A 25,817-nucleotide genomic window follows, 5' to 3' on the forward strand; every position below is an offset into this window, starting at 1 on the left:
CGGCCACCCGGGGCAAAGCGGCCATCCATCGTTTTAGCCCTCCACAGCTGGCGTCAGTTCCAATTTATGATTTCCAATTATACTTCTCTTTGCGGTCGTTCGAATGAGCCAGACCGGGGTTTCAGGCCCATCGCCATTGTTCTGTGAAACACGGAAAAGCATTTTTTGCCAGGTTACCAATTATGTTTACAATTTTTAAATGTTATTTTATTCCATAACCGTTTGGAATTTTTATAAGCGTTTTTGTCCATGCATTGCGTGGTTATCGTACATGCCTTCTACCAATTTTAATGCTTTTTACCCCACTAATAGCTGAGCTGGAATATTTTTGTCTCGGACGGTAGCGCGGGGCAAAGCGGCCGGGGCAAAGTGGCCAGCCCCCAATTGGCCATAAGTTGTTTCCATCTGGATAAAAACATTATTTATATTCAAATGTGTCGTCATGCATTCATCTTGGCCACTTTTCGGTTACATGAGTTACCAAATTATGCAATTAAATGTTTTTCCAAGAAAATTCTTTCTTTGTTTAGCAATAGGTGGGAAGATAACAAAGTAAACATCCATCTTCCCTTAAACCTTGTCACCATCAAATACCCTAGTCGTGCATGAGGCAACTATTCTGTTTCTCATATCGGGACTTGAGAAGTCGCCAGTGGCCGCTTTGCCTCAGGGATGGGGCAAAGTGGCCAATATGCTATAGGTTTAAAGTTTTGTCAATATCTCCCATATGTGAACGCCTTTGGAAATGAAACGCAGTTGGAATAAAAGACAATTTAATAGGGATCACATTGGTATAGAAAGAATCTTTCCAAGTTTAAAAATCAAGCGTCGGCATCGTTAGAAATGTTAGGGTGGCCGCTTTGCCCCACTCTCCCCTATGTTTGAAGTTGTGCAATATGTGCGTTTGTGATGTCAAGTTGTGCTTGTGAGGCAAAGTATGTATTCAGCATGGTGGCTTTGTCAGTGTCAGTTGTCGCTGTTGTGCCGTCGTGTTGTATAAGTGTCGGTATGGAATGGTTTTGTTTATGACCTGTTATGTCTCGTAAAATTTTATGATATTTGTGAGGGTCGTGTTTGTTCTGAAGTAGAAGTGATACTTTATTACGAGCGAGCGAGCGCAGCGAGCGAAGCGAGTCTTTTCAATATAACGGAAAAATCTCAGTATGAGCGGCCCGGCCCGGCCCGGCCTGTAACGCTTTTGAGAGGCTTATATATCAGCAACCGCTGGACCGATTGGCCTGCGGTCTTTTTTGCTGGGTAGCCCCATCCCTTCTACCCCGTAATTGACTACTTTTGATACATCTCAGTGACCGTCGTGGCACGTGCCACGTGAAAAGTCAAGGGTGTTCAAGCAGTTTTGCAAAAGTAATGATTTTGAGAGGCCCATATCTCAGCAGCGGCTTGAGCGATTGTCTTGCGGTAATTTTTATAGGGTAGCTGCATACCTTCTACCAAAGGTCGGATACTCTTGATCTATGTCAGTGACCCCCACTGCACGTGCAAAATACAAAAAGAAGAGGTACCAAATTTGTTCCCATTTCAGTAACTCGGTAATTACTGGGGCGATTTCGCTGAAACTTGGCATACAGGTAGGCACCCACCAGGCAATGCATTGCCATGTGTTGCGGTTAGGGTGCTACTGCACGTGCGCACGTGCAGGGGGCGTTTCCAGATCTCGAGAACGGCTGGGCCGATTGCGCTCAAATTTGGTACACGGTTGGGGACCGGTTAGTAGGGTGCCGTGCAAAAGTCATTTTGGACCCCGCTTGCACGTGCGCACGTGCAGAATGCCGCTTCCAGATCTCAGGAACGGCTGGGCCGATTGCGTTCAAATTTGGCACACCGCTAGCGACCGGTTAGAAGGGTGCTTTGCACAAGCCTGTTGGAAGTACCCTCTCGCCCTTCCGCACGTGCAGGGCTCACTATCTCGCTCGCTCGTTCTTCGCCCAAAAGGCGTTTTACTGTTTTTTTTACAAGTTCGTCGCTAGCGACCGGTTAGAAGGGTGCTTTGCACAAGCCTGTTGGAAGTACCCTCTCGCCCTTCCGCACGTGCAGGGCTCACTATCTCGCTCGCTCGTTCTTCGCCCAAAAGGCGTTTTACTGTTTTTTTACAAGTTCGTCGTAAAGTTGTCTATTCAAATTTGTCACGAAGTTGCGTTGGGTTTCCATTTTGCCCACGCTTATTTATCGGTTTTTCGTTTTCGGGCAGCATTAAATAAACGTTCACGTTTCCTAATTTCCTTCAGAAGTTCTGGTGTCACCCAAGGTTTGTCATGTCTTGGTTTGCTTTGTTTTATCGGTATGCACTCTCTGGCTGCGTCAATTATACGGTTAGTAAAATCAGTCGCTGCGTCATCAGTGTCCTTGTTAAGAATAGATGTCCAGTCTGTTTGTTGTAAAATGTGTGTTAATTTATCGGCGTCTGTATTTGCATAGTCCCAGTACTCGGTTACATAATTGTCATCATTCCTTTCTTCCTGGATTGATAGCGTCACAAATACAGGAAAGTGGTCAAGTGTTGAAAATGAAGAGAGAAGTCCGCTATCAATGATAATTTAGTATTGGATGTGAAGAAGAGGTCTCGTAGGTTGTGTGTGTCATTTTTAATACGAGTAGGTTGGTCGATGAGTTGCGTTAGTCCAATGGTGTCAGTTGCGTCTCTTAATTTTCGGTCGAAAGCTGTCAGTCCACTATGTTGATAGGTATCTGGAGGGTGTAATAGGTTGCCAACATTTAAGTCACCTGTCAATAATACATTTGGGGAGTAGAGATGTGCACGAGTCAAACTGTCGGTTAGTCTGTCTATAAACTCTTCTTGTCGATGTGCTGGAATATTGGGTGGGAGATAGATTAAGCACAGTAGAAATGTAGAGTCTTTTGTTTTTATTTTTATCCAAATCCATTCTTCACCAGGCAATTCGAGTGAGGAAATTCTGGAAAATGTGAGTGAGCTGTGAATGCATACTGCCGTGCCTCCTCCGTGTCTGTCTCTGTGTCTTGTAATGGGTGGATGAAAATTGTCAATAGTATAAAGGTTCGGGTTAATGGAGTCGTCCAATTTAGTTTCAGTGAGAGCGAGAATTGTGATTTTATTAACGTCGACAAAATTTGTTAGCTCTTGGACTTTGCCAGTGGCCGTTATACTGTTTATATTTACATGGGCTATCGTAATAGGGTGAAGTCGTATAAGAGTACGCACTTAGTGGATTTCTTGCTCTCATTTGTTTAATATTTGAAGGAAAGAAATCGCAAATAGGGAATATTAAGTTCATTGAATTAGCCATCAACCCATGGGGCAACGATCCTTCAGCGTAAATGAAAGTGGTCTAAAACTGACATTTTTCTGAACCATTGCACTTGCGTACTCTTACCATATGGGGTGTGTAAGAGTACGCACGCCAGGCGGGTGGAGTACGCAAGCATATGAACACACACCTATGCAGCTTGCACTGTCCAAATGCTTAGCTTCAAACTCAGAAGGCATTTAAGTTAATTCTAGTATCCAAAAAGAAAAACAAAATAAATATTTCAAGTCTATAAATCAGGAAATAATCATGTCGTGTGTTTCTTAAAAAATGCACAATCAAAAAGGAGAATAACTGGTATTTGGAAGAATTTCGGGTACGCATCTGCATCACAGTGCTCCATTGATGATATACCTACAAAACAAACGTCATTGAGCGATAGATTAATAATTATATATTTCTGTATATTCGATTTAATGTATAATTCTGCGTACTCTTACCCTCCTGAACAGTGCGTCCTCTTACCGTACATGCAATTCGCGCACAAAACAACCCCGAAACATTGTGCAAAACTTCGCAAACAGAATATTGCACTGTACAGTATTTCCCCAGATAACCTCACAAGTTTCCCACAACAATCACGGAAATGTACCTTATCTCAACTGCCAAGTATCAAAATTATTGTACCATATCATAATTATATCATAACGCTCGAAAATAATATTCATCGCCTTAAACACAACAGCGTCGCCGCTCAACGCCTACGTTCCGTTGGTGACATGCACGCACTGGCGGCTTCATGTCACTTCATGAACTCGACAAACCCGCATTGCTAAGCAACCGAAACAGCTGATGCGTACTCTTATCGCCCGCGTACTCTTACCCGCCCTTACCCTATTATTCGATAATTTCTTGTTATTTATTGGCCCAGGGTTCGATTCAATTCCTCCGATAATCAAAAGAATACGCATGTCTGGAGGATAATTAAATAGTTTCAATGATGCATGGTTTGAGAGACATAAATGAGGCCACCAGAGGCCGGTGTGAGGCCCTCAGCCGCCGGTTGGGACCCTGAGGCCGGTTTAGCCCTATTAGTGGCAGGCTCCTGGCTACCCCCTATTAGTGGCAGGGGGGGGCTGTTTACGACCCCCCCTTGATATCTCGAGATCTAATGGGCCGATTTTCAAAATTCAAACGGCATTCAATTTCGCTCAACGTGATCTACATTTCTAAAAAATAAAAATTAAAAAATGTCAATAGGGGGGGTATAGGGGGGTAAAAACGGGCAAATTGCAGATACATTTTAGACTGTTTATCACGGCCAGGTTTCTGAACCAATCTTAACGCAACTTTTGCCGATCGATAGAGAATGAACCAGGAATTCACATGGATCCTAAAAATATGCATTTTCAAAAATCATAGGCGGATACAGATCATTGAGATTGGGGGTCACAAAAAGTATAGTAAATAAGGTTTTTGTTGGTACTGTTTCTAAAAAGGGTGGTAATGGTCTTGTTATGTTACAATTTTCTTATGAGAGAACGACTACAATTGTATTGGTCATGCATAGGCGGTGTCAGGGCACCTATGTTGGGAGGTAAAACATAACCCCCCTTTTTGGACTCCTGGATCCGCCTATTATAGCAAAAACGTGTCAAAAGAGGATGCACAATAACTGTATATGTTATCACATGATAGCTTTCATTCACTGTTCGTAAAACTGGTGTAGTATCGTGATCTTCGCACAAATGACTCGCTTCACGAATAGGACCCCCCAATTCCCAGTGCTCTGGAGCCGCCCCTGGTAAAGTTATGAACTTGAAATTTTCAGGGAATGTGCCCAATTTAGTTTTAGGAAAAGTCAGAAAATTTCAGCATCGTAGCTTCAGCGGTTTCGGAGATATTCCCGAAAAACCTGAGGGGTGGATAAAAACAACCCCCCCCCCCTGCCACTAATAGGGTTAGGGGCCCTTAAAGGCCAGTGGAGGGCCCTCAGTGGTCAAGGTGGGCGCTTGACCGCCACTGAAGGGCCCTCAGAGGTCAGTGTAGGACCCTCAAAGACCGGTATGGGAGCTGTTAATAGCTGGCGTGGGTTTCTCGAGCCTCGCGACAATCGAATACGGGCCAGGGCCCCATACGCCTATGGGGGCCCATCGGTTGTTTGGGGGGCAAAGAATATGATGGCCCCCTGATTTGCCTTTGGGGGGCATGGTCCTGATGCCCCCCCCCCCCTGCGACCGCCACTGGATAGGCGAGACGTTTAAAAGATTTTTCTACCTACGAGCGGTTTAATAATTTTATCCCGTGCCGCCAACGTATTTCATGTAATGTCTACTACCCAGCCAGCAATTCGCTTGGGCTGAACTGTGGCAAACGTCGGGCAGCTTGGGCGTAGCTTGGGTTTGCCCACTTTGATCAAAACCAATGCATTTTTACTAGGGCTGAGCTGGGGCATGCTGCAGCTATGCCCACGTGCGGATAGCAGTAGCTCAGCCCGACATCTGCCCGCGCATCCAAAACAGGCTTAACTTGGGCGGAGCGCGGGCTGATCAAGCTGGCTGTGTCCTTCGGCTAACTGGAGTAAAGCCGGAGCTTAGCCATACTTGTTCGGCTGTTCGCGCATGCGCAGTTCTGCGCCAATCATGTGCAGCGTTTGTGACAGTCTGTGCGCTGTGCGACGAAACGACACACCGGTGTTGGGGCATTTGGTGGCTGATGTTTGGGCGCGTGTGACAGCGCGAAGAAGGGATAGTGCTCACTGCTCTTATCAAGTGGACTGGCATGGAGTTTTACGGTTGGTAAGTGTATTGAATGGTGCGCTTGATCGTATGTAAACGTCATGATTTTGACTTTTGACTGAGTTTCACGCCATCAAACATGAAGCTGAATTGCTGTTCAGCCTGGCGACTTATACCCTCGCTCAGAAAAGCCGCATTCCGTGCCTTTATATCTTTGTGAAATACCAGCACTTCTGAACCAGGAAAATGAAATACAAAACACAAATATTTATCTACTTATCACCGAGCACGCTCATTCTCTGTCCGCGTTGAAAATCGAATGATCATTTTATACGGATCAATGAGAAGTGCTTTTACAGTATTAATGCAACAATAAGTTATTTTTCAAGCAAACATGCAATGTAAATTAAACCAATTAATCTCTTTTTCAGGTACGTGCCATTAGAGCAAATGGTTCCAAAGAATGGAATAGTTATACAAACCAGGACCGGGTGGACGCCGCAGCTGCCCTCGCCAAGTGGTTTAGCGGAAACTGCCTGCTTATTACGAGCGAGCGAGCGCAGCGAGCGAAGTGAGTCTTTTCAATATAACGGAACAATCTCAGTATGAGCAGCCCGGCCCGGCCCGGCCCGGCCCGGCCTGTAACGCTTTTGAGAGGCTTATATCTCAGCAACCGCTGGACCGATTGGCCTGCGGTCTTTTTTGTTGGGTAGCCCCATCCCTTCTACCCCGTAATTGACTACTTTTGATCCATCTCAGTGACCGGCGTGGCACGTGCCTCGTGAAAAGTCGAGGGTGTTCAAGTTGTTTTGCAAAAGTAGTGATTTTGAGAGGCTCATATCTCAGCATCCGCTTGGGCGATTGACTTGCGGTAATTTTTGTAGGGTAGCAGCATCCCTTCTACCCAAAATAGGATACTCTCGATGCATGTGGGTCACCCCCAGTGCACGTGCAAAATACAACAATAAGAGGTGCCAAATTTGTTCCCATTTCAGTAACTCGGTAATTACTGGGGCGATTTCGCTGAAACTTGGCATACAGGTAGGCACCCACCAGGCAATGCATTCCCATGTGTTGCGGTTAGGGTGCTACTGCACGTGCGCACGTGCAGGGGGTGTTTCCAGATCTCGAGAACGGCTGGGCCTATTGCGCTCAAATTTGGTACATGGTTGGGGACCAGTTAGTAGGGTGCCGTGCAAAAGTCATTTTGGACCCCGTTTGCACGTGCGCACGTGCAGAATGCCGCTTCCAGATCTCAGGAACAGCTGGGCCGATTGCGTTCAAATTTGGTACACCGCTAGCAACCGGATAGAAAGGTGCTTTGCGCAAGCCCGTTGGAAGTACCCTCTCGCCCTTCCGCACGTGCAGGGCTCACTATCTCGCTCGCTCGTTCTTCGCCCAAAAGGCGTTTTACTGGTAATTAAGTAGGTATACCCAAGGCCCTAAATAGGGTATACCTACAATCTACATATACGGAAACTGCGCCGAAAGCTGGCCGACCACCTACTGCAGATTGTGTGTGTGGAGGAGCCAGACGCCTCCAAAGCTCCCATTCACCAGAGTGAAGTTCGTTATAAACGATTGTTTGCTAATTGCTTTATGTCTTATGAGCGATTACTTGCTGTCCTTACTTTATGCTTTCGGTTGAGTGTTCAACCAAGTATTATGAACGGGGAGGGAGGCTAGCGGGCCTTTGATTGTTTTATAGTTTTGATGGCGCTTTTTCATGACTCATGCCATATTATTGCTGCAGTTTGCAGTCCACTGTTTCATGTATTTGTGTTTCATTTGAGTGTCTGTAGTCGTTTGAAATATATATTCAATCAAAGTCAACCACTACTTTCCTTTCGCAATGCTCGATGACCGGTTAACAGAGCATATGAGTGACCGTAACAATTTTAAATATGCATTGAAACCGCACAACCTGCTGAAAGTGCATTAGCTGCTCCTTGCTACTTGATCCAGTGTGAAGCAAAAGCAAGATGAAGTCAAGTCGAGACTTGAGAAAACAGGAGCCGTCACTCGAGCCGAACCCGACCAAAGCCACAGCAGTTTGCAATGTATAAGCCCCATTCACTTCTATGGCTTAAGTCGGGATAGACAGGGCACACAGAGTGGGCTTGCCGGAGTTCAGCCCGCTCGGGCCCAGAGTAATCTCCATTATATAAATGGATTCACTGCTCGGGCTTAAATCGGGCTAACGCCAATCGTCGCTCAACTAGGGCTAAACTACGGCTGTCCGGAGCTCGCAGAGCGGGCATACCTCCGGCAGAGCATGGGCTTTAGTCGGCGTTTTTGTGTCATACGCCGACTTTAGCCCAAGCCCTAGCCGACTTAAGCCCGACTAAAAATCTCGGGCAATCCGCACTTGAGCCTGCTTGGGCCCGGAGCAAAATTGCTGGCTGGGTAGACGTTTAACAGTTTGTTAATCGTCAAAGTAGACGTTTAACAACTGTTAAACGTCTAAAACCTGTTAACCCTCGCCCGCACATGCCATTTTCCCATCCTAGAACGCACATGGGGGGGGGGGGGTGGTTGCCACCCCCCCCGCGCCATTTCGTTCCTGTTGGAGATAGAGCTTAGCAGTAAAAACCAAAAAGATTCTTTGGGAAGAGACGAATCCAATGATACCCAGTTTTACCTTCTCAGGTCAGTCATTGACCTTCCAGGTCAGGTCAAACTAAAAAATGTTGCTGTTTTGGGTCACCGTTGGATATCAAGTGCGCTGCTTATCAAATACCGATGACGATGCTGTTTTCTGGTGCCAAGCCAGCTAGAACCTCTTTGTCACACTATCCGACCAGAATTTTGCTGCTGAGGTCATTTCAGGTCAAGTTAGGTCAAGGTCAATTATATGTGTTTGTATGTCTGTGTGTGTCTGTGTGTATACTGATGTGTGCACCGATTGTTTTTGGGTCCATATCACATGAAATCATGATCTGAGAAGCTTTTACCAAAAATGCAGTCAAAAAACTTCACAAAAAGTAAATTCAGCTTGCCTAAAACGCAATTATCTTAGATGACCTAGGTTGACCTTGACCCTGACCTTGACCCCTGTACATCGTCGAACAACATGTTCCATGATAGATGGGAGGTAAGACTGGCAAAAAAGGCCGAAATCAGGGTGTCAAAAGCTCACAAGGCCCATGGCAAACGCAAGATGTTGAGAATTGGCCATTTGGGTCATGACATGACCTGAAAAACAAGGTCATATCTCCGAAACCAAAAATCACAGAAACTTGAAATTTTCAGTGGACATCAAGAAAGGATGGACGAGCAGCTATACGAAAAATCAGCCTTCTAGCTCGAAAAATGTTGAGTGCAGAGCAGAAAGACTGCCTGGGGGGGGGGGTGGCAACCACCCCCCCCCCCATGTGCGGGCGAGGGTTAAACAAATCAATTACTCAACATCTGATAATTTTCTCTCTTAGCACGTGAAGCAATTGTAAACACTGACTACGGTGCGGGATAAATGACAGATACATATAAGATATACCGCTACAAACAAGCATTGTAAAATTCACAAAACGCACCGGCATGGTTTCTAATAAGGCTGAAACAGACTTTTTCCGCAGTCAGGAAATCGCATGCGAGAGCCTATTCAAATATATTAAATCACGCTCGCATCAATCGTACGCACTTCCCGCATGCGCTTGATGCGGGAAGGATTGTAATGTATTTGAATAGGCTCTCGCATGCGATTTCCCGACTGCGGAAAGTCTGTTTCAGCCTTGATCATTTTATTTGCTTAAATGCCACAAATCACAATCCACTGAAACGACTAGGTATATTGTGATGCATTGTTGCTGATTGGGGTAAATAGATAACGAAGACATTGAAAACAGTGATTTTTTGCAATGGGTGAATTTATTGAGCTAGGTAGCTTTGCTTGCAAATGCTGAAGTATTGTTTTTTTTTAACGGTTCTCCATCCAATCATATTCTCCGAAAACACGTTACTACGTTAACCCGCGCGGGGCTGGGGTCTCCAGCCGAACGCGCGGGGCTGGGGGGGGGGGTAAATTTTACCCCCCCTGTTATCTCCCGAACTAACGGTCCGATTTGGAAAATTCAAACGCCAATCGAAAGCTCTCATCACGAACTACTAAAAACATGTACTTAATTTAAGGTTTGAGGTCAAGGTCAAGGTCAGGTCAAGGGTACAAATTGCAAGTTTCTACAGTATCGGCCTTGCACCGTAGTTGCCGAAGAATGGAGTCATGGACTGAGACTGATCGCCCAAAACGTGTTCTTAGGCTACCAAGACAATATTCGTTGCATACAATATCATTCAGAGGTCAAGGTCAAGGTCAGGTCAGGTCAGGTCAGGTCACTAAAAAACAAAATATAGAAAGGGCATGTGCGACACATGTTTTATGGGTCATTTTACTCATACAATTCAAAAGGCACACTCAATAAGTGATATGGACCACCTCTGGATGAATTTCAGGTCGAGGTCAGGTCAAGGTCAGGTCAAGTGAGGTCAAATTTTGAAGTTGGTTGTTAAGGCCTAAAAAGGTGTCTATCTGATGCAGTTTTTCACGGCGAATCGAATGGTGCTATTTTTGTTTCCGTGCGAGGTCTATAACTTCCAAAAAAGTCATTTTTCAAAAAAATTGTGTGTCGTGACGTCATAAAATTTTTAATAACTCCCACATTTTTGAACCGATTCTTCTAAAATTTGGTATGTAGGTGCACATAGACCACTTCTCTGACATATATTCCGGTTTTTTCGATAGACTCAAAATTTTGGATTTTATAATGATTTTCCCAAAAAAGTCAGTTTTTTGAAAAAAAATTAGGCCAAAATCCAAAATTTTCAAAAAACCGAGATAGCCATTTGATAGACAAAGAAAAATTACGTATAACCTTTTTTGTTACGTCTTGATTCCTTTAAAAATGAAGATGTTAGCGGCGTTTGAACTTTTGCCGTTTTTGAGGCGAAAATGACGAACATGACGTCACTAAAACGTCAATTTCTCAACAATTTTCCGACGGATTTCGCTCAAATTTTCAGGGAACGTGTCAAATTGATGTAAGAAAAGGTACTGAAAGATTGGCGGCGCTGCGCGCCGCCGTTTTTGAGATATCGCAAAAATTCGCGAGGGGGGGTAAAATTTACCCCCCCCAGCCCCGCGCGGGTTAATACGTTTCTGCTTACCTAAACAATAGAGTAGTACCGCCGAAACTGGAATATCATATGCATTATCTATACAAACGGAACTCTATAACTCATACTCATAACCAGGTGACAACCAAAGTTGGGGCGTTTTACCATACCCGTAATGTAAAACGCCCCGTTTTCAAAGGTCTTGCAAAAGCTCATTCATGCTGGAATGTAGCATTCCAGCGCTTTACATATTATTTTGTTCAATAGTCTAAAGATGACGCCTATAAGCATATGGTCCAATAACTAGCCTAGCGGTGACACACTTTCTTAAGGGGGCGTTTTGCACGGTTCACCTCTACGTAAGAAATTGCTAAGATCCACAATCATAAAACATGGCTCACAGCAGGGCTGAAGCATGAAATACGCAAGCATGATCGGTTATTCAGGCTTGCTCAGCGCCACGACTCAGAAAGCCATGCAGTTCAGTTCGCCGCCGATGACGACAGCATGGTCGGGTGGTTCGTTCCGCGACAGGGTCCGGCTGTTTTGTGCGGCTCGGCGGGGCGGGAGGGGGGAGGCAGGCGACGCGTCTGACAGGCGACACTTGAGCGTCCCGGGAATCGGCACCGTGTGGCGCGGCGGGCCGTCTCTCCGACCCTTCCCATTGTTACCTGACTGTGGGCGCCGGCCGCCGGTCCTCCGGAAGGGTCACTTTGGTATGCGAAATCTTCACCGCACTTACCCTCTGTCAGAGAGTGCACTGAGGTACAGTAGTTTCTAACAGCTCGTTCGATTGGTCTGCCTGCTCAGCCAATCATATTCTGGCATCCTTGAACCTTGGAACCCAACGTCGCTATGGTACTTCCGTATAGCCTGAGGCACCTGGGTACTTATGAATCTTGGGTCCCGTTGGATCTTGGGTCCGACTGTACTTGGGTACATTTGATACACACCCTCGGTAACGGTAGCGCTGGCTTACACCTTCTCCGCCGGCGCCAAGGTTGAAACTAATCAAGGTCACGTTTATTGATGTCCGTGAAGTTAGCGTCAGCAACAGCAACGAATACAGCGTCGGATTCAGAATCGCTTCAAAAACTCATATCAGGTCAATTGGGGGACGGGGAGCAAGAATATGACCTTTGTTTAGCCCTAGCTCTTACCCCTTACCCTTTAATCGGCCCTTAAAGGAAGGGGCGCGTCAAAAGTGCCTCAAGGGTTCGTCTCATCGCCAAAATAAGGGCGGTAATCGATTCCTCGGGTCAATGTCAATATCTAGCCGCAGCCTCGGGTTCCAGATGTGTGCATCTTACCCCTTACCCCTTAATCGGCCCTTAAAAGAAGGGGCGCGTCAAAAGTGCCTCAAGAGTTCGTCTGATCGCCAAAAAAAGGGCGGCAATCGATTCATCGGGTCAATATCTACCCGCAGCCTCGGGTTCCAGATGTGTGTATCTTACCCCTTACCCCTTAATCGGCCCTTAAAGGAAGGGGCGCGTCAAAAGTGCCTCAAGGGTTCGTATGATCGCCAAAATAAGGGCGGCAATCGATTCCTCGGGTCAATATACAGCCGCAGCCTCAGGTTCCAGATGAGTGCATCTTACCCCTTACCCCTTAATCGGCCCTTAAAGGAAGGGGCGTGTCAAAAGTGTCTCAAGGGTTCGTCTGATCGCCAAAAAAAGGGCGACAATCGATTCCTAGGGTCAATATCTAGCCGCAGCCTCGGGTTCCAGATGTGTGCATCTTACCCCTTACCCCTTAATCGGCCCTTAAAGGAAGGGGCGTGTCAAAAGTGCCTCAAGGGTTCGTCTGATCGCCAAAATAAGGGCGGCAATCGATTCCTCGGGTCAATATCTAGCCGCAGCCTCGGGTTCCAGATGTGTGCATCTTACCCCTTACCCCTTAATCGGCCCTTAAAAGAAGGGACGCGTCAAAAGTACCTCAAGGGTTCGTCTGCTCGCCAAAATAAGGGCGGCAATCGATTCCTCGGGTCAATATCTATCCGCAGCCTCGGGTTCCAGATGTGTGCATCTTACCCCTTACCCCTTAATCGGCCCTTAAGGGAAGGGGCGTGTCAAAAGTGCCTCAAGGGTTCGTCTGATCACCGAAATAAGTGTCGCAATCGATTCATCGGGTCAATATCTAGCCGCAGCCTCGGGTTCCAGATGTGTGCATCTTACCCCTTACCCCTTAATCGGCCCTTAAAAGAAGGGGCGCGTCAAAAGTACCTCAAGGGTTCGTCTGGTCGCCAAAATAAGGGCGGCAATCGATTCCTCGGGTCAATATCTAGCCGCAGCCTCGCGATCCAGGTGTGTGCATCTTACCCTTACCCCTTAATCGGCCCTTAAAAGAAGGGGCGCGTCAAAAGTGCCTCAAGAGTTCGTCTGATCGCCAAAATAAGGGCGGCAATCGGTTCCTCGGGTCAATATCTAGCCGCAGCCTCGGGTTCCAGATGTGTGCATCTTACCCCTTAATCGGCCCTTAAAGGAAGGGACGCGTCAAAAGTGCCTCAAGGGTTCGTCTGATCGCCGAAATAAGTGTCGCAATCGATTCATCGGCTCAATATCTAGCCGCAGCCTCAGGTTCAAAAAGGCCGATAAAGGGGTAAGGGGTAAGATGCACACATCTGGAACCCGAGGCTGCGGATAGATATTGACCCGAGGAATCGATTGCGACCCTTATTTTGGCGATCAGACAAACGCTTGAGGCACTTTTGACGCGCCCCTTCCTTTAAGGGCTGATTAAGGGGTAAGGGGTAAGATGCACACATCTGGAACCCGACGCGGCGGCTAGATATTCACCCGAGAAACCGATTGCCGCCCTTATTTTGGCGATCAGACGAACCCTTGAGACACTTTTGACCCGCCCCTTCCTTTAAGGGCCGATAAAGGGGTAAGGGGTAGGGTGCACACATCTGGAACCCAAGGCTGCGGCTAGATATTCACCCGAGGAATCGATTGCCGCCCTTATTTTGGCGATCAGACGAACCCTTGAGGCACTTTTGACGCGCCCCTTCCTTTAAGGGCCGATAAAGGGGTAAGGGGTAAGATGCACACATCTGGAACCCAAGGCCGCGGCTAGATATTGACCCGAGAAATCGATTACCGCCCTTATTTTGGCGATCAGACGAACCCTTGAGGCACTTTTGACGCGCCCCTTCCTTAAAGGGTCAATTAAAGGGTAAGGGGTATGAGCTAGGGCTAAATAAAGGTCATATTCTTGCTCCCCGTCCCCCAATTGACCTGATATGAGTTTTTGAAGTGATTCTGAATCCGAAGCTGTATTCGTTGCTGTTGCTGACGCTAACTTCACGGACATCAATAAACGTGACCTTGATTAGTTTCAACCTTGGCGCCGGCGGAGAAGGTGTAAGCCAGCGCTACCGTTACCAAGGTGTCTACTCTACTAAACAATGAGAAAAAAGTTCAAGCAGTTAATATGCACCATTATTACCTTACCTTACCTTAGAAGTACACATAATTTTGAGGCCAAGTGGCAGGCCTATTGGACCGGATCATTACTTTAAACTTGCTGTTTCTATTAATCGAAGACTGATGAATATTGATGTTTTTCCAGTGGGAGTAGAGTCAGGGACTTGAAGGCATTGACAGTAGGTGCGGGTACAACAGAGGGAGGCAGGCCGTTCCAGCTGTTGATTGTTCTGAGTCTCTGACTCCCAGAATTGGCAATACATAAAATCCACAACGCACATGGTGAAAGGTCTGGCTGTTGTAACACGCAAACTGGCCTCAGGACTAGGGATTGAATTTTAAGAGACATTAGTAGCGCAAGGCAGCATATATTTTTCTGCGAAACAGGAATCTTTCGGCCAAGTACGATAATCCACGAAAGCAAACCATTATCATGACTTCGTCAGGATGATCCAGACTGATTCAGACGAACCATTTCAAAAGAAATGAAGTCTATTATGATAATCTATTATAATATACCCAGAATATACCCACCCACACCATCGCTAAACTCCGCGTCTCAATCGCCGCAACTTTTTATTTACCCGTCTGCCTTTCAAGAGTTCTTTAACTCAAAAGCATGGCCAAAAAACATCCAAAAATGACCTACATTTGTTAGGTTCTTACTTCGTAGAGTTATGAACAAAAATGTTTAAACAATAATTGATAAAAAACTGAAATGACTCCCATAATTTGCAAAGCACCTACTGCTACCTTGCGACATTTTGAGCAACTACAGCTGTGAAATGCTCGCAATAGAGGCGCTAGTATTGTAAGCTCCGTACTCAGATTCCTTTAGTGCTACCTGGTGGTGAATTAGCTCAACTTTTAACTCTTGAGCCTCGCTGTAGAGGCGCTAGTGTCTCATGCACTAGCGGGTTAAGTCGTGTGATACATGTTTTATGGTCCATTTTACCTGACAAATGCGATTATGTGGGTTAGGCAGCCTTTGGGGCCAGCCTAGGTCACGTTTTGGTGAAGGTCAAGGTCAAGGTTAGGTCAAATTAGGTCAAATTTCAAAGTTGATATTTTTGCATAAAATGGGTATGGATTCGATGCAACTCGTCACGGGGAGTCTAATGGTGGTCTTTGTTTTACTCTACGAGGTCTGGAATTGCCAAAAAAAAATGAGTTTGAAAATTTGACGTCATCATTTTTAAACAGTTTTTTTCGCTATAACTTGGCCAAAAAAGGAGGTATCGATCTGAAATTTGGTATGTAGATAGAAGACAGTAGATAGAAGGTACTATCACATATATTCCGGTTTTTTCGAAACTCAAAAAAAAAACTTTTTGGATTTTTTGGCTAATATATAAAACAAAATACTTTTTTGATTTTTGGGGGTCAAAACTCAAAAATTAAAAAAAAATCCGAGATGGCAGTTTTGTAGCCCTGTCAATTCTACACCTTTTATGTCTTGATCATTTTTCTGTATCTTCAAAGCTTGAGGCCTGACAGGTCTTCTCGCGAAGATCTTTTTTCGGTCGAAAATGACAGAACATGACGTCATTCTGAAGTCATTTGTTGCCAACCTATCGTAGCCTCTGGAACAATTTTTGGTCACAATGTGTAAAATTGATGCCCAGAGGGGTCCTGAAAGTTTGGTGGCGATATCTCCAGCCGTTTACGAGATATCGACCGAAAAGGACAGGGGGGCCGTTTCGCCCCCCCCTACGGGGCGCGGGTTATATAATTATTAACCCGCGCCCCACTGGGGTCTGCGTATAACACGCCCTAGGGGGGGGGGGCTCTCCATAGCCCCCTAACTCCGAAACTACTGGGCTGATCGTCAAAATTCAAACGTCGTCTGATAGCCCCGGAAAAACTGTCGAGCGAAACGCAATTTCATTGACCTCGAGGTCACCGATCACGTCACAGGTCAGGTCAAAGTAAAAATTATTAGCATTTTGGCTTGTTCACATTTTGGGCTCTGGCCGCCGTCTTACTAGTCAGATTAGGCTCATTTTTGGCTTCCACACTCGTGAACAGATGCTCTAGATGCCTTGAGGGTTTAAAACTTGTGCTTTGATTTTCAGGTCAGGGTCAGGTCATCACAGGTCACGGAAATATTATATCATGCGTCGGTCACGTGACACATGTTTTATGGCCCATTTAGGCCATAGATTTCGAATTTGATGTCGTCTGTGTCATTCAAGGTCATTTTGAGTCGAATTTAGCTTAGGTCAGGTCACTTTCAGGTCAAAAAAGGTCAAATTTTCAAGTTAAAATTTTTCAACGAAAATTGTGTCTTTTGGATGCAGTTTGAGCTCAGCAACACGATGGTGCTATTTATATTGGTGTACGATGTCAAATACGTACTGAAAAAAAAAAGATTTGAAAAATTAATAATTGTGAATTTTTTGCAATAATGCGTTTAACTTGGCCATTTTTGAAGATATTTAGCAAAAACTTGCTTGAGTTAGTCATGAAGATGCGTTTTGTCACATGTATTCCGTTTTTTTCGAAAAGTCAAAAACTTTTTGAAAATATAAAAATATAAATTTTGAATATTATTATATAAAATTTCCGAAATTTTCAAAATTTTGAAAATCCGAGATAGCAGTTTGATAGCGCAGTCAATTTTGAGTCCTTTCATGCAAAGAAATTGGATCTAGCTTAAAAACTGAGCTCTTGGGAGCGATTGCCGTAGTTCAATGTTTTGCGTCGAAATCAGCCGAACATGACGTCACTCTGACGTCATTTCCGGCCGACCTATGGTAGCTACGAAGTTCAAATTTTGACACAATGTGTCAAATTGATGCAGCTGAAGGTACTGCAAGTTTGGCGTCGATAGGTCAAGTGGTTTGGAAGTTATTTACGTTTTCGTAAATAACTAGACGTAGACGTTTTCGCTCAATCCGGCCAGTCTTGACCAACACTGGCCCAGAGACATCCAGCATCACCGACGAGAACGCCGGCGCGTCTGCCGAGACGCGCTCCCGAGGCAGCTCAGCCATCATTTGATGCTGGGGACGGGCATTTACCCGTCTACACACCACACAAGATCGGATCAACCTCCGGACCTCTGTTCCCGCTCCAATGACCCAAAACTTCCGTCTCAGCTCCCAAAGTGTGGTCTCTCCCCCCGTGACCAACTCTCTGGTGAGCCTCTCTGATCACCAATCGTGTCACGTGACTATCCCGGGGGAGAATCACTGGGTGTTTCTCACTCTCAGACACAATCGGAGCGAGACAGCCTACCACCAACCACCAGCAGACAACTCTGCATGGTCGGCCGTAACTTTCTCAGAGGACTACTCGAACTCACTTCAGTTGGACCATCGTCACAGTCTCTACCGGGAAATTCGGGGAGTTCCCGCTGGACGTGCCGCAAGATCGCACGCTCCGCCTCATGCAGGTCGGACACAACCAGAGAGGTCTCGCCAACGTGGTCACGCCGCCGAAGCCCCCTTCGGCAGGTCATGCACCACCTGCGAAATGAACCATTCCGGATGACACAGAAGAACCTCCGATACCATGCCACCGCCCGTTTGAGTCTGTCAAAGGACGAAAAATGACTGGTTAGAGCGTCCGTTGGACCCTTCTGTCCGGTGCCGGCAGACACCAGAGCCACTGTTACTGGAGCGGACTTCACCTCAATCGGAGGGATCTCAGCGTGAACAGCTGGGTCTGAGGGCCAGTCACCAGCATCACCATCGAAAAACTCAGGTCCCCTCAGCCACGGTCCCAGGCCTGAAGGATAACAGCCACGAGAACCTACATCGGCAGGGTTCAAATTGGATGGCACGTGCGCCCACTCGGCCACCTCTGAGCCATCAGTGTGAGCTTCCACAGAGAAGCATTCACGATCGTCAGACAAATCCTTGAAGTCATTATCATCATTAGCGTCGCCACGGGGGGGGGCAAGCGGGGCAACTTGCCCCCCCCCCCAACCTCTGACCGGGCACCCCCTGACATCGATACAGATCTGATGAGATTTTGGAGTCGGGAAAAAATGGGGGTACCTTTCTGAGAATGCCTGTGAGGTCAGACTCGGTTTGAGCGTGCAGTTCAAACCAGAGTCTGACTCGCAGTCGCCAAAATCTTCAAGACTCCGAGTCCAGACTCGGAAATGTTAATGCTGTGATTCATTACATGTTCCTAGTTCGTTCTTTATTACATTTTACAGCTGATTTTCATAAGTTTTGGAGTGCTGACACAATTTTTGTTCAAAGCGTGAAACGAAATCTTCGGGGCCTTTCTCAACTCGTCAAATGTCTGCGACAGGCTCAAGTACCTACCGTACAAGTGTCGCAGGGCTCATGAGCTTGCTTTAAACAAAGGCTCCTAAGGAGCTCCAGTGAGCCCTAAAGAAGCTTTCAGAGGGCCCAAACCGGCCTCTGAAAGTCCCACTGGTGTTCATGTTCTCTGAGGGCCCATACAGGGATCTTTGAGCCTTCGAACATTTCTGAGAACCTTAACTGGCCTCTGATTTTTCAGCCAAATTTTTGAGGCGACAGACTTTGCCAACCCCAAGCCGGCATCTGAGGGGTCACAGCCCACGTGTCCCTCTGAGGTCCGCAACACATGTTTATTATGTCCCTACGTAGGGTCCTTAGGGATTCGACACAGACCCCGAGGGTTCACACTGCTATCCGAGGGCTCCAGGCTCACCCTGGGCCTAGTCTCTTAGCGCCCGCCGCCCACACTGCTTCTGAGGGTCCCACCTTGGGCTCGAAAAGCCCTAAAGCACCACGTACACGTAAATATTTGAGGTGACCCACGTCGATCTCCGGGATCCTAAGCAGGCTTCTGAGAGTCAGTACTGACCCTGAGTGGCCTGAAATGGCCTGGAAGTCACAAACCTATCTCTACGGGATCCCTTGCCGCTATGCCGTGCGTTACTTTTGGTTCCGTTTAACAGTTTTTGTTCGCGTTTGCAGCGCTTCCCTTCACACGAAAAACGAGAAACTTTTGTTCACACTCGAGTGAACAAAACACTTAATGTCACTGAAGCAAAGATGAATTACTTCCGAATTCCGACTCACACTTCCGACATTCACTCTCCGCCGAATGCCCAACTTAGCTACGATCGGCGGCTGGGATAAGTCCTATGCATTTCACGTAAAACCTCTGCATGCATGCGTGAACGGAGGTTCTAGCAGGGTGATCCGATTAAATGGAGCGTTTTTCACCTCTTAATGGGTAATGATCATGAGCGTCGAGCGTCTGCACAGGGGCCCTCTGCAGTGCGTCGGCAATCGCAGCCACTATAATTCTACCAGTCGTTTTGTTATGAAATTTCAAAATTTCGAATTTTTCTGTAAAAAATTACATGTCATAGCTAGAAGGAAACTTTTGTCACCATCGGATTCCTCGCACCATTGCGCGTCGAATGATATGTAAAACGAGTGAGTAAAGACTGGGGAAAGGCAAGTTTTGACACAAAAGTTGATTTTGCCCCCCCAACCGACAATCTCTGGCGACGCCTATGATTATCATACATCTTCCTGTACAAACTATCCTCAGCGTCATGGTCAGAAACAGACATCTCCTGCACCCTCAGAAAGTTCACCGTGAACCTCTCTCCCGAACCGGTGGCTTCCCGGACCGGTCCCATCACATACCAGCCCAGTACAGTTCGCACAGCACACAGACCAGTCTCGCCCTGGGGAGGAGAACGAACCTCTCTCGCCACAATCAGTTCGGCACAGTTAGAAACGATCAGAACTTCCACCGGTACATCCAGCTCGTGAAGCTCTACACCGTCCAGGTGGGACGCAGCATTTAGCTCACTTCCCTGACATCGGTCGGCCTGGGTGACTGGAAGCGAGTCAATAGTCAATAGTAGCGGTAGACGGTGGAACTCACCGCCGTTTAGAGCGCTTACTTCTAACCCTGGAGCTATCCAAGTGGACATGCTCCTCCTATCGTTACCCACGGTCTCGATAGAGATGGTCGTGCGCTCAGTTTGCACTCCCAAACGCTTTGCGAGTCGCTCAGTCAGGAAGCTTCCCGACGACCCTTGATCAAAAAACCCATTCGTCACGATCACTTTGCCTGTTGGAGCACGAAGCCGCACCGCAACTACAGGGAGGGCCGTGCGACCTGCACCCTGTAGTCCAAGGCTTGCACTTACAACAGCGCCTGCGGATCCACCGCGCGATGCAGACTCCGCCGTCGCGGCGGGCTGCGCCATCGCCGTACCAACAGATGTCGCCACCGCCGCACCAGCAGGCGGCGCCACCGGCGCACTCATGGGCTGACCCGCGCCGCCGCGGTGCGGAACCACCGCTGTCCCGACTCCGCCAGGCGGAATCATGTCACTTGGCTGCATCCTCTGAAACGTACTACCGCGAGGACTCGGCCGCTGATGCCACTGACCCGGCCGAGAGCCTGAAACCCAAGGTAGTGCCGGCCCCCCGCCCGGTTCACCATGCATGACAGAGGGATGGAGCCCGCCACAGACGCCGCAGACCAGCGGCCGCCGGCAGGACTGAACCTGGTGCCCCGCTTTTAGGCACCCAAAACATAGCTTATGCTGCATAAAGACCTTTCGCCGCTCGACCCACGGCCTCATCCTCAGCACCTCACAGTCCGCCACACTGTGGGGACCGCCACAGTAGACGCAGCGCTGAGTCCCCGGCGCTGTCACGTGTGCCGCATTGACCGTATGCCTCCGAGGTCCACCAGGAGCCTCCGGCCGGCGATCAGCATTGGCAGAACGAAGGCCAAAAAGCGGATTCTTCTTGACCCGAACCTCAGCGGCCAAAAACTTAACTAAATCAGAAAGCCTGACAGCGCGCCCCCTCCTGGCATAGGCGGTCTACTTCTCTAAGCCACCGATCCTCAGGGACGTAGCCAAGGGGGGGCGGAGGGGGCGCCCGCCCCTCCCTTGGGGTTTTCAGGAGGCCCCCCGAAAGGATTCAGGCCAACGTGGGCCGAAGGCCCACGTTGGCCTGAATCCTTTCGGCCTGAATCCAACGTGGGCCGAAGGCCCACGTTGGCCAAAATCACGTCGGAGGCGAACGAAATTCACGTGGGAATCTAAAAAATGAGGTGAGAACAATCAGGGCCCTCTGACCAGCCTGACAAGTGACAGCTAGGGCCCTTCTCATCTCCTGTGAATAGCCACTAGTGTCTGTGTCTGACCGCTAGGGCCCCTCTGACTCCTTTGTAGACAGGAGGCCCTCTGTGGGTAGGAGGCCCTCTGTAGAGAGGACGCCTCCTTAGAGAGGAGACCCCCTGTAGAGAGGAGGCCCTCTGCAAAAAGGAGGCCCTCTGTAAAAAAGAGGCCCTCTGTAAAAGGAGGCCCTCTGTAAAAAAGGAGGCCCTCTGTAGAGAGCAGGCCCTCTGTAAAGAGGAAACCGTCTGAAATCAGAAGGCCCTTTGAAGAGAGGAGGCCCTCTGTAGAGAGGAGATCGTCTGAAGAGAGGAGGCCCTCTGTAGAGGAGGATTCCCTCAGTAGAAAGGAGGTCCTCTGTGGGTAGAAGGCCCTCTGTAGAGTGAAGGCCCTCTGAAGAGAGGAGGCCCTTTGCAGAGATGAGGTCCTCTGTATAGAGGAGGTCCTGTGTAGAGACGAGACTCTGAAGAGAGGAGGCCCTACATAGATAGGAAGCCCTCTGTAGAGAGGAGGTCCCTGTAGAGACTAGAGAGGAGGCCCTCTGTAGAGAGGATACCCTCTGTAAAGGAGGCCCTCTGGAGAGAGAGAGAGAGAGAGAGAGAGAGAGAGAGAGAGAGAGAGAGAGAGAGAGAGAGAGAGAGAGAGAGAGAGAGAGAGACACCCTCAGCAGAGAGGAGGCCCTCTGTAGATAAGAGGCAATCTGTAGAAAGCAGGGTTGTGCTCGACTCAAAAAAATTTGCCGACTCGACTCATCATTCAACTTCAGAATGCCCTGACTCAACTCTGCCTCAAACAAGGAGCTGATTTTTTCCCTTGACTCGACTCATGACTCAAGCGGCTCAATGAAAATATGAGTTGACTCAAACTTGACTCAAATTTTTTGTTGAGTCAAGTGTGTTGACTCAAAATTGACTCAGATAAAAAAGTTGTTAAGCGGGGGGGGGGTGAAAAAATCCGGCAGCAGGGCCAGGCCTAAGTTGTTGAGCGGGGGAGAATGAAAAATTATACTATTTATTGTTTTTAGAAAGTTTAGTCAGCTGACTCATGCTCCTAAATGTTTTTGACTCAACTCAATGTCAAAAGTTATTTTACTGACTCAACTCTGACTCAACTGAACACCTTAATATTTTTGTCCGACTCAACTCTGACTCAACTCAACAGCTCAACATTTTATCCGACTCGACTCAAATCTGACTCATTTGAGTCAGAGTTGAGTCAAATTTCTGACTCGACTCATGAGTCAAGCACAACCCTGGTAGAAAGGAAGCCCTCTGTAGATAAGAGGCCCTCTGTGGGCAGGAGGCCCCCGGTAGTCAAAGACAGCGTCGTATATTAAGTACATAGAGTGGAGGCCCACTGTGAGCAAATTACCTTCTGGCTTCTGGTCCCTGCTACTCTCTATAGAGAGTTATCAGTTCTCACTATAGTGAAAACTGAGAACTCAGGAAACTGTACACTGTACAGAATAGACTCCCAACCGCGTCGCCGCCCACTGTAGGAAGGGACAGTGGAGGAGGTCCTCTGTAAACAGAAGGCCTTTTCTATGTAGACAAATTATTTGTATAAATGCGCTCAGAGAAATCATGCCGGGTGCCGTCAACGGTTTTGCCGTCAACGGTTTTACCTGCAGTGGCCGCAAAAACTGCCAAAATGGCCGATATTTTCGGAAACCAGTTTTCGGCGATAACTTTCGTCTCAAAATTTGCACGAACTTCCCTTTACCAGCATCGTGTTCCTCTCGTCCAGACGTGTGGAATGAACTATGAATTGACCTTGAAAGGTCAACTTGAAAATTTGGCCTCAGGTCAAGGTCATGACCTGACCGATAAGGGCTAAGATCCATATCAGTCCATCCGTATCGTCGAGCCAAACACAACTAAGGTGTATTCATCGCTCTAGCATACCTCTATCAAAAGTTATTCGCGAAAAACAGTCAGATACCATTCGTGACCTGAGATGACCTCAGGGTTATAGAAAGGGTCACGGGTGCCATTTTCATGTTCAATGTGTCAAAGATACTAGTAATTCAGTGTTTTAGAGTGTTTATAATGACTTCCGTCTAAAAAGGCGACTTTCAATTTAAGGTCGCAAAATTGACCTGACCTTATGTCATCGATATCAAAATTCCAAGACATACATTTTTTGCATTTTGTCGCTCTTGTGCATTTGCATCTCTGAAAGTTTCAAAGCGTTTGGTCACTCCGTGTACATACCTTTGGCAGACATTAAAACTTTTTATGTAGTGAGGTCATTTGACCTGACCTGGTGACCTGACCTTAAGTGACCAGGGTCTGAAATTTTCACAACATGTGTAGAAATGATGTAGGATAAAGTGTGCCGCGTCGCCGTTTTTGAGATATTCACGGAAAACTGCAGGGGGGTGCTTAACACCCCCCGGCAGGGCGCGGGTTAATGCATGAACACAGCAGCCCATTTCTGTAATATATACCTGTGGCTGTGTTGGTATTTTTAACGATGGATGCAATTACCCGAACCATTTAATAGACCGTGGTGATATTCCCATAGCCATGCTTCGCACAACTCATAATAATTTATTTGACCGGGAAATTAATATACCTATACCTATCCATCGATTGTTTGTTTCATCTACGGCGTAAATGAAGCAAACCACCTGGACCTAGGAAAATTTACTAACGAAACCATGTTTTACTTACAGCAAGTAAACGTGGCATCATTCACACAGAAAGAATTGATAACCGTATAGTTTCAATCTTGCAGACGTCAGTAAGGTCAGAATCGTGACAAGCCTATTGGAAAATATAGGTAATGAACTGTGTCCTGCTTCGAGAAAACGAGGCAAAACCACCCAATTCTTTCTGAATTACGTCAGATTATCTGATCTGTAAGCACCCAGGTGGCATTTACTGACAGGAGCACCGGGAAGGATCATCTGAGGTGAGGTGAGGTCATCAACAGTTTTTAGCCAATAAATCACGACATGATGGGGCTAAATAGTTGTTAGTGTACCAAACCGTTCGCCTGGTCATGACGCGTCGATTGGTACCCAGCGTGACTTTCCTAGGTTAGATTTTGAAGTTGACCTATCTATGTAGGTCGTTATAAACCATGTTATTTGTTATGACCTCTGGCGACCTCAATATTGACCTGACCCAAAAAAAGTTGTTTACAAAAGTTGTAAGTCGTTCAACGAACTATCAAACGCCCTTGCCGTTTGTCGCTACGATTCGTGCTTTTCGAGTTCTGACGGGGGCCAGAAAAGGCCCCCGCCCGATTCAGAGTCTTTCAGAGCCCTCCCGGAATACGGTTAAGCGCTTGAACGATATATGATAATACACCAAGTGTTACTCTGACCGTCATCCAGTATCCTCCCATTCCTCGCAGATCCTCCCCCTCCTGCTGCGGTCCGGCCGCCGCCAGCGCCCGAGTTTTTTTTTTTTGCCGGTTATCATGCCACTCTGAGACTTGTGATATGCGTATGTTTCTTACCGCTGCAGCCTGCAGCGGTAAGAATAAAGAAACATACCAGTGCGCTTGCCATATGAAAGCTGAACAAAAGTGAATGCATTATGTTGTATATGTAATTGTGTAGGCATGAGACCCTCTGTAGAAAGGAGGCCCCTTTAGGGAGGAGGCCCCCTGTAGAAAGGAGGCCCCCGGGATTCCTCCGCCCCTCCCTTGGCCAAATCCTAGCTACGTGCCTGCCGATCCTGCAGGTGAGGAGGAACTTTAGAAACTATCAGGCGGAGAGTGGATGGATGTTCGAATTCACTCAAAGCTACGCCAGATACGGCGTTCTTTACCTCCGTCAGAAACAGAACAAACTTGTACAGTGATTCTACATCTCCGGGTAGGATCCGAGACCACCCCTTTACCTTCTCAACGTATGAGTCACCTAAGCTTGTGTTACCGTACCGCGCTCGAGTAACTGCTTGGCCCTCAACGAATCCATCAGCACCCCAGGTGAAGACAGCTCCTCACCAGCTGGTTCGGTTTCCCCTAGTAATTGTTCCAATAAAATAAAAGTTTCTTCTGATCATCAGTCTACCTGCAACACGAGCCACAAAGGCGCTCATAAATAAACGAAAATTTTCCACGTTACCTGTGAATGGGCGTAGCTCCGTGGGAGGGAGCAGAGCACGCCTCACCTGCGAGGACAGTGCACTCGCGGACTCTGACTGCGGAGCCTGACTACTGTAGAAACCCTCAGGGCTCAAGG

General features: G+C 47.3%; 1 protein-coding gene across 2 annotated transcripts in view; it reads right to left on the reverse strand.

Moving 5' to 3' along the window:
- LOC122386673 (ribonuclease H1-like) overlaps positions 1 to 15,073 on the reverse strand; it is a 65,796-nt gene extending 50,723 nt beyond the window's left edge. Inside the window, exon 1 of one of the 2 annotated variants that reach the window (XR_006257426.1) lies at positions 14,545 to 15,038. Coding sequence is in view for 1 of the 2 variants with exons in the window: in XM_043376099.1 (XP_043232034.1) it covers positions 14,545 to 14,564 (20 nt within the window). In the remaining variant the exon portion in view is untranslated. Of the gene's footprint in view, positions 1 to 14,544 lie in introns of both variants that reach the window. The other variant, XM_043376099.1, reaches the window with a different exon arrangement.
- Between the last annotated feature and the right edge of the window lie 10,744 nt (positions 15,074 to 25,817).

The sequence above is a fragment of the Amphibalanus amphitrite genome, unplaced genomic scaffold (assembly GCF_019059575.1).
Source record: "Amphibalanus amphitrite isolate SeventyFive unplaced genomic scaffold, NRLGWU_Aamphi_draft 000016F_arrow, whole genome shotgun sequence".
In the NCBI taxonomy this organism is placed as follows: Eukaryota; Metazoa; Arthropoda; class Thecostraca; order Balanomorpha; family Balanidae; genus Amphibalanus; species Amphibalanus amphitrite.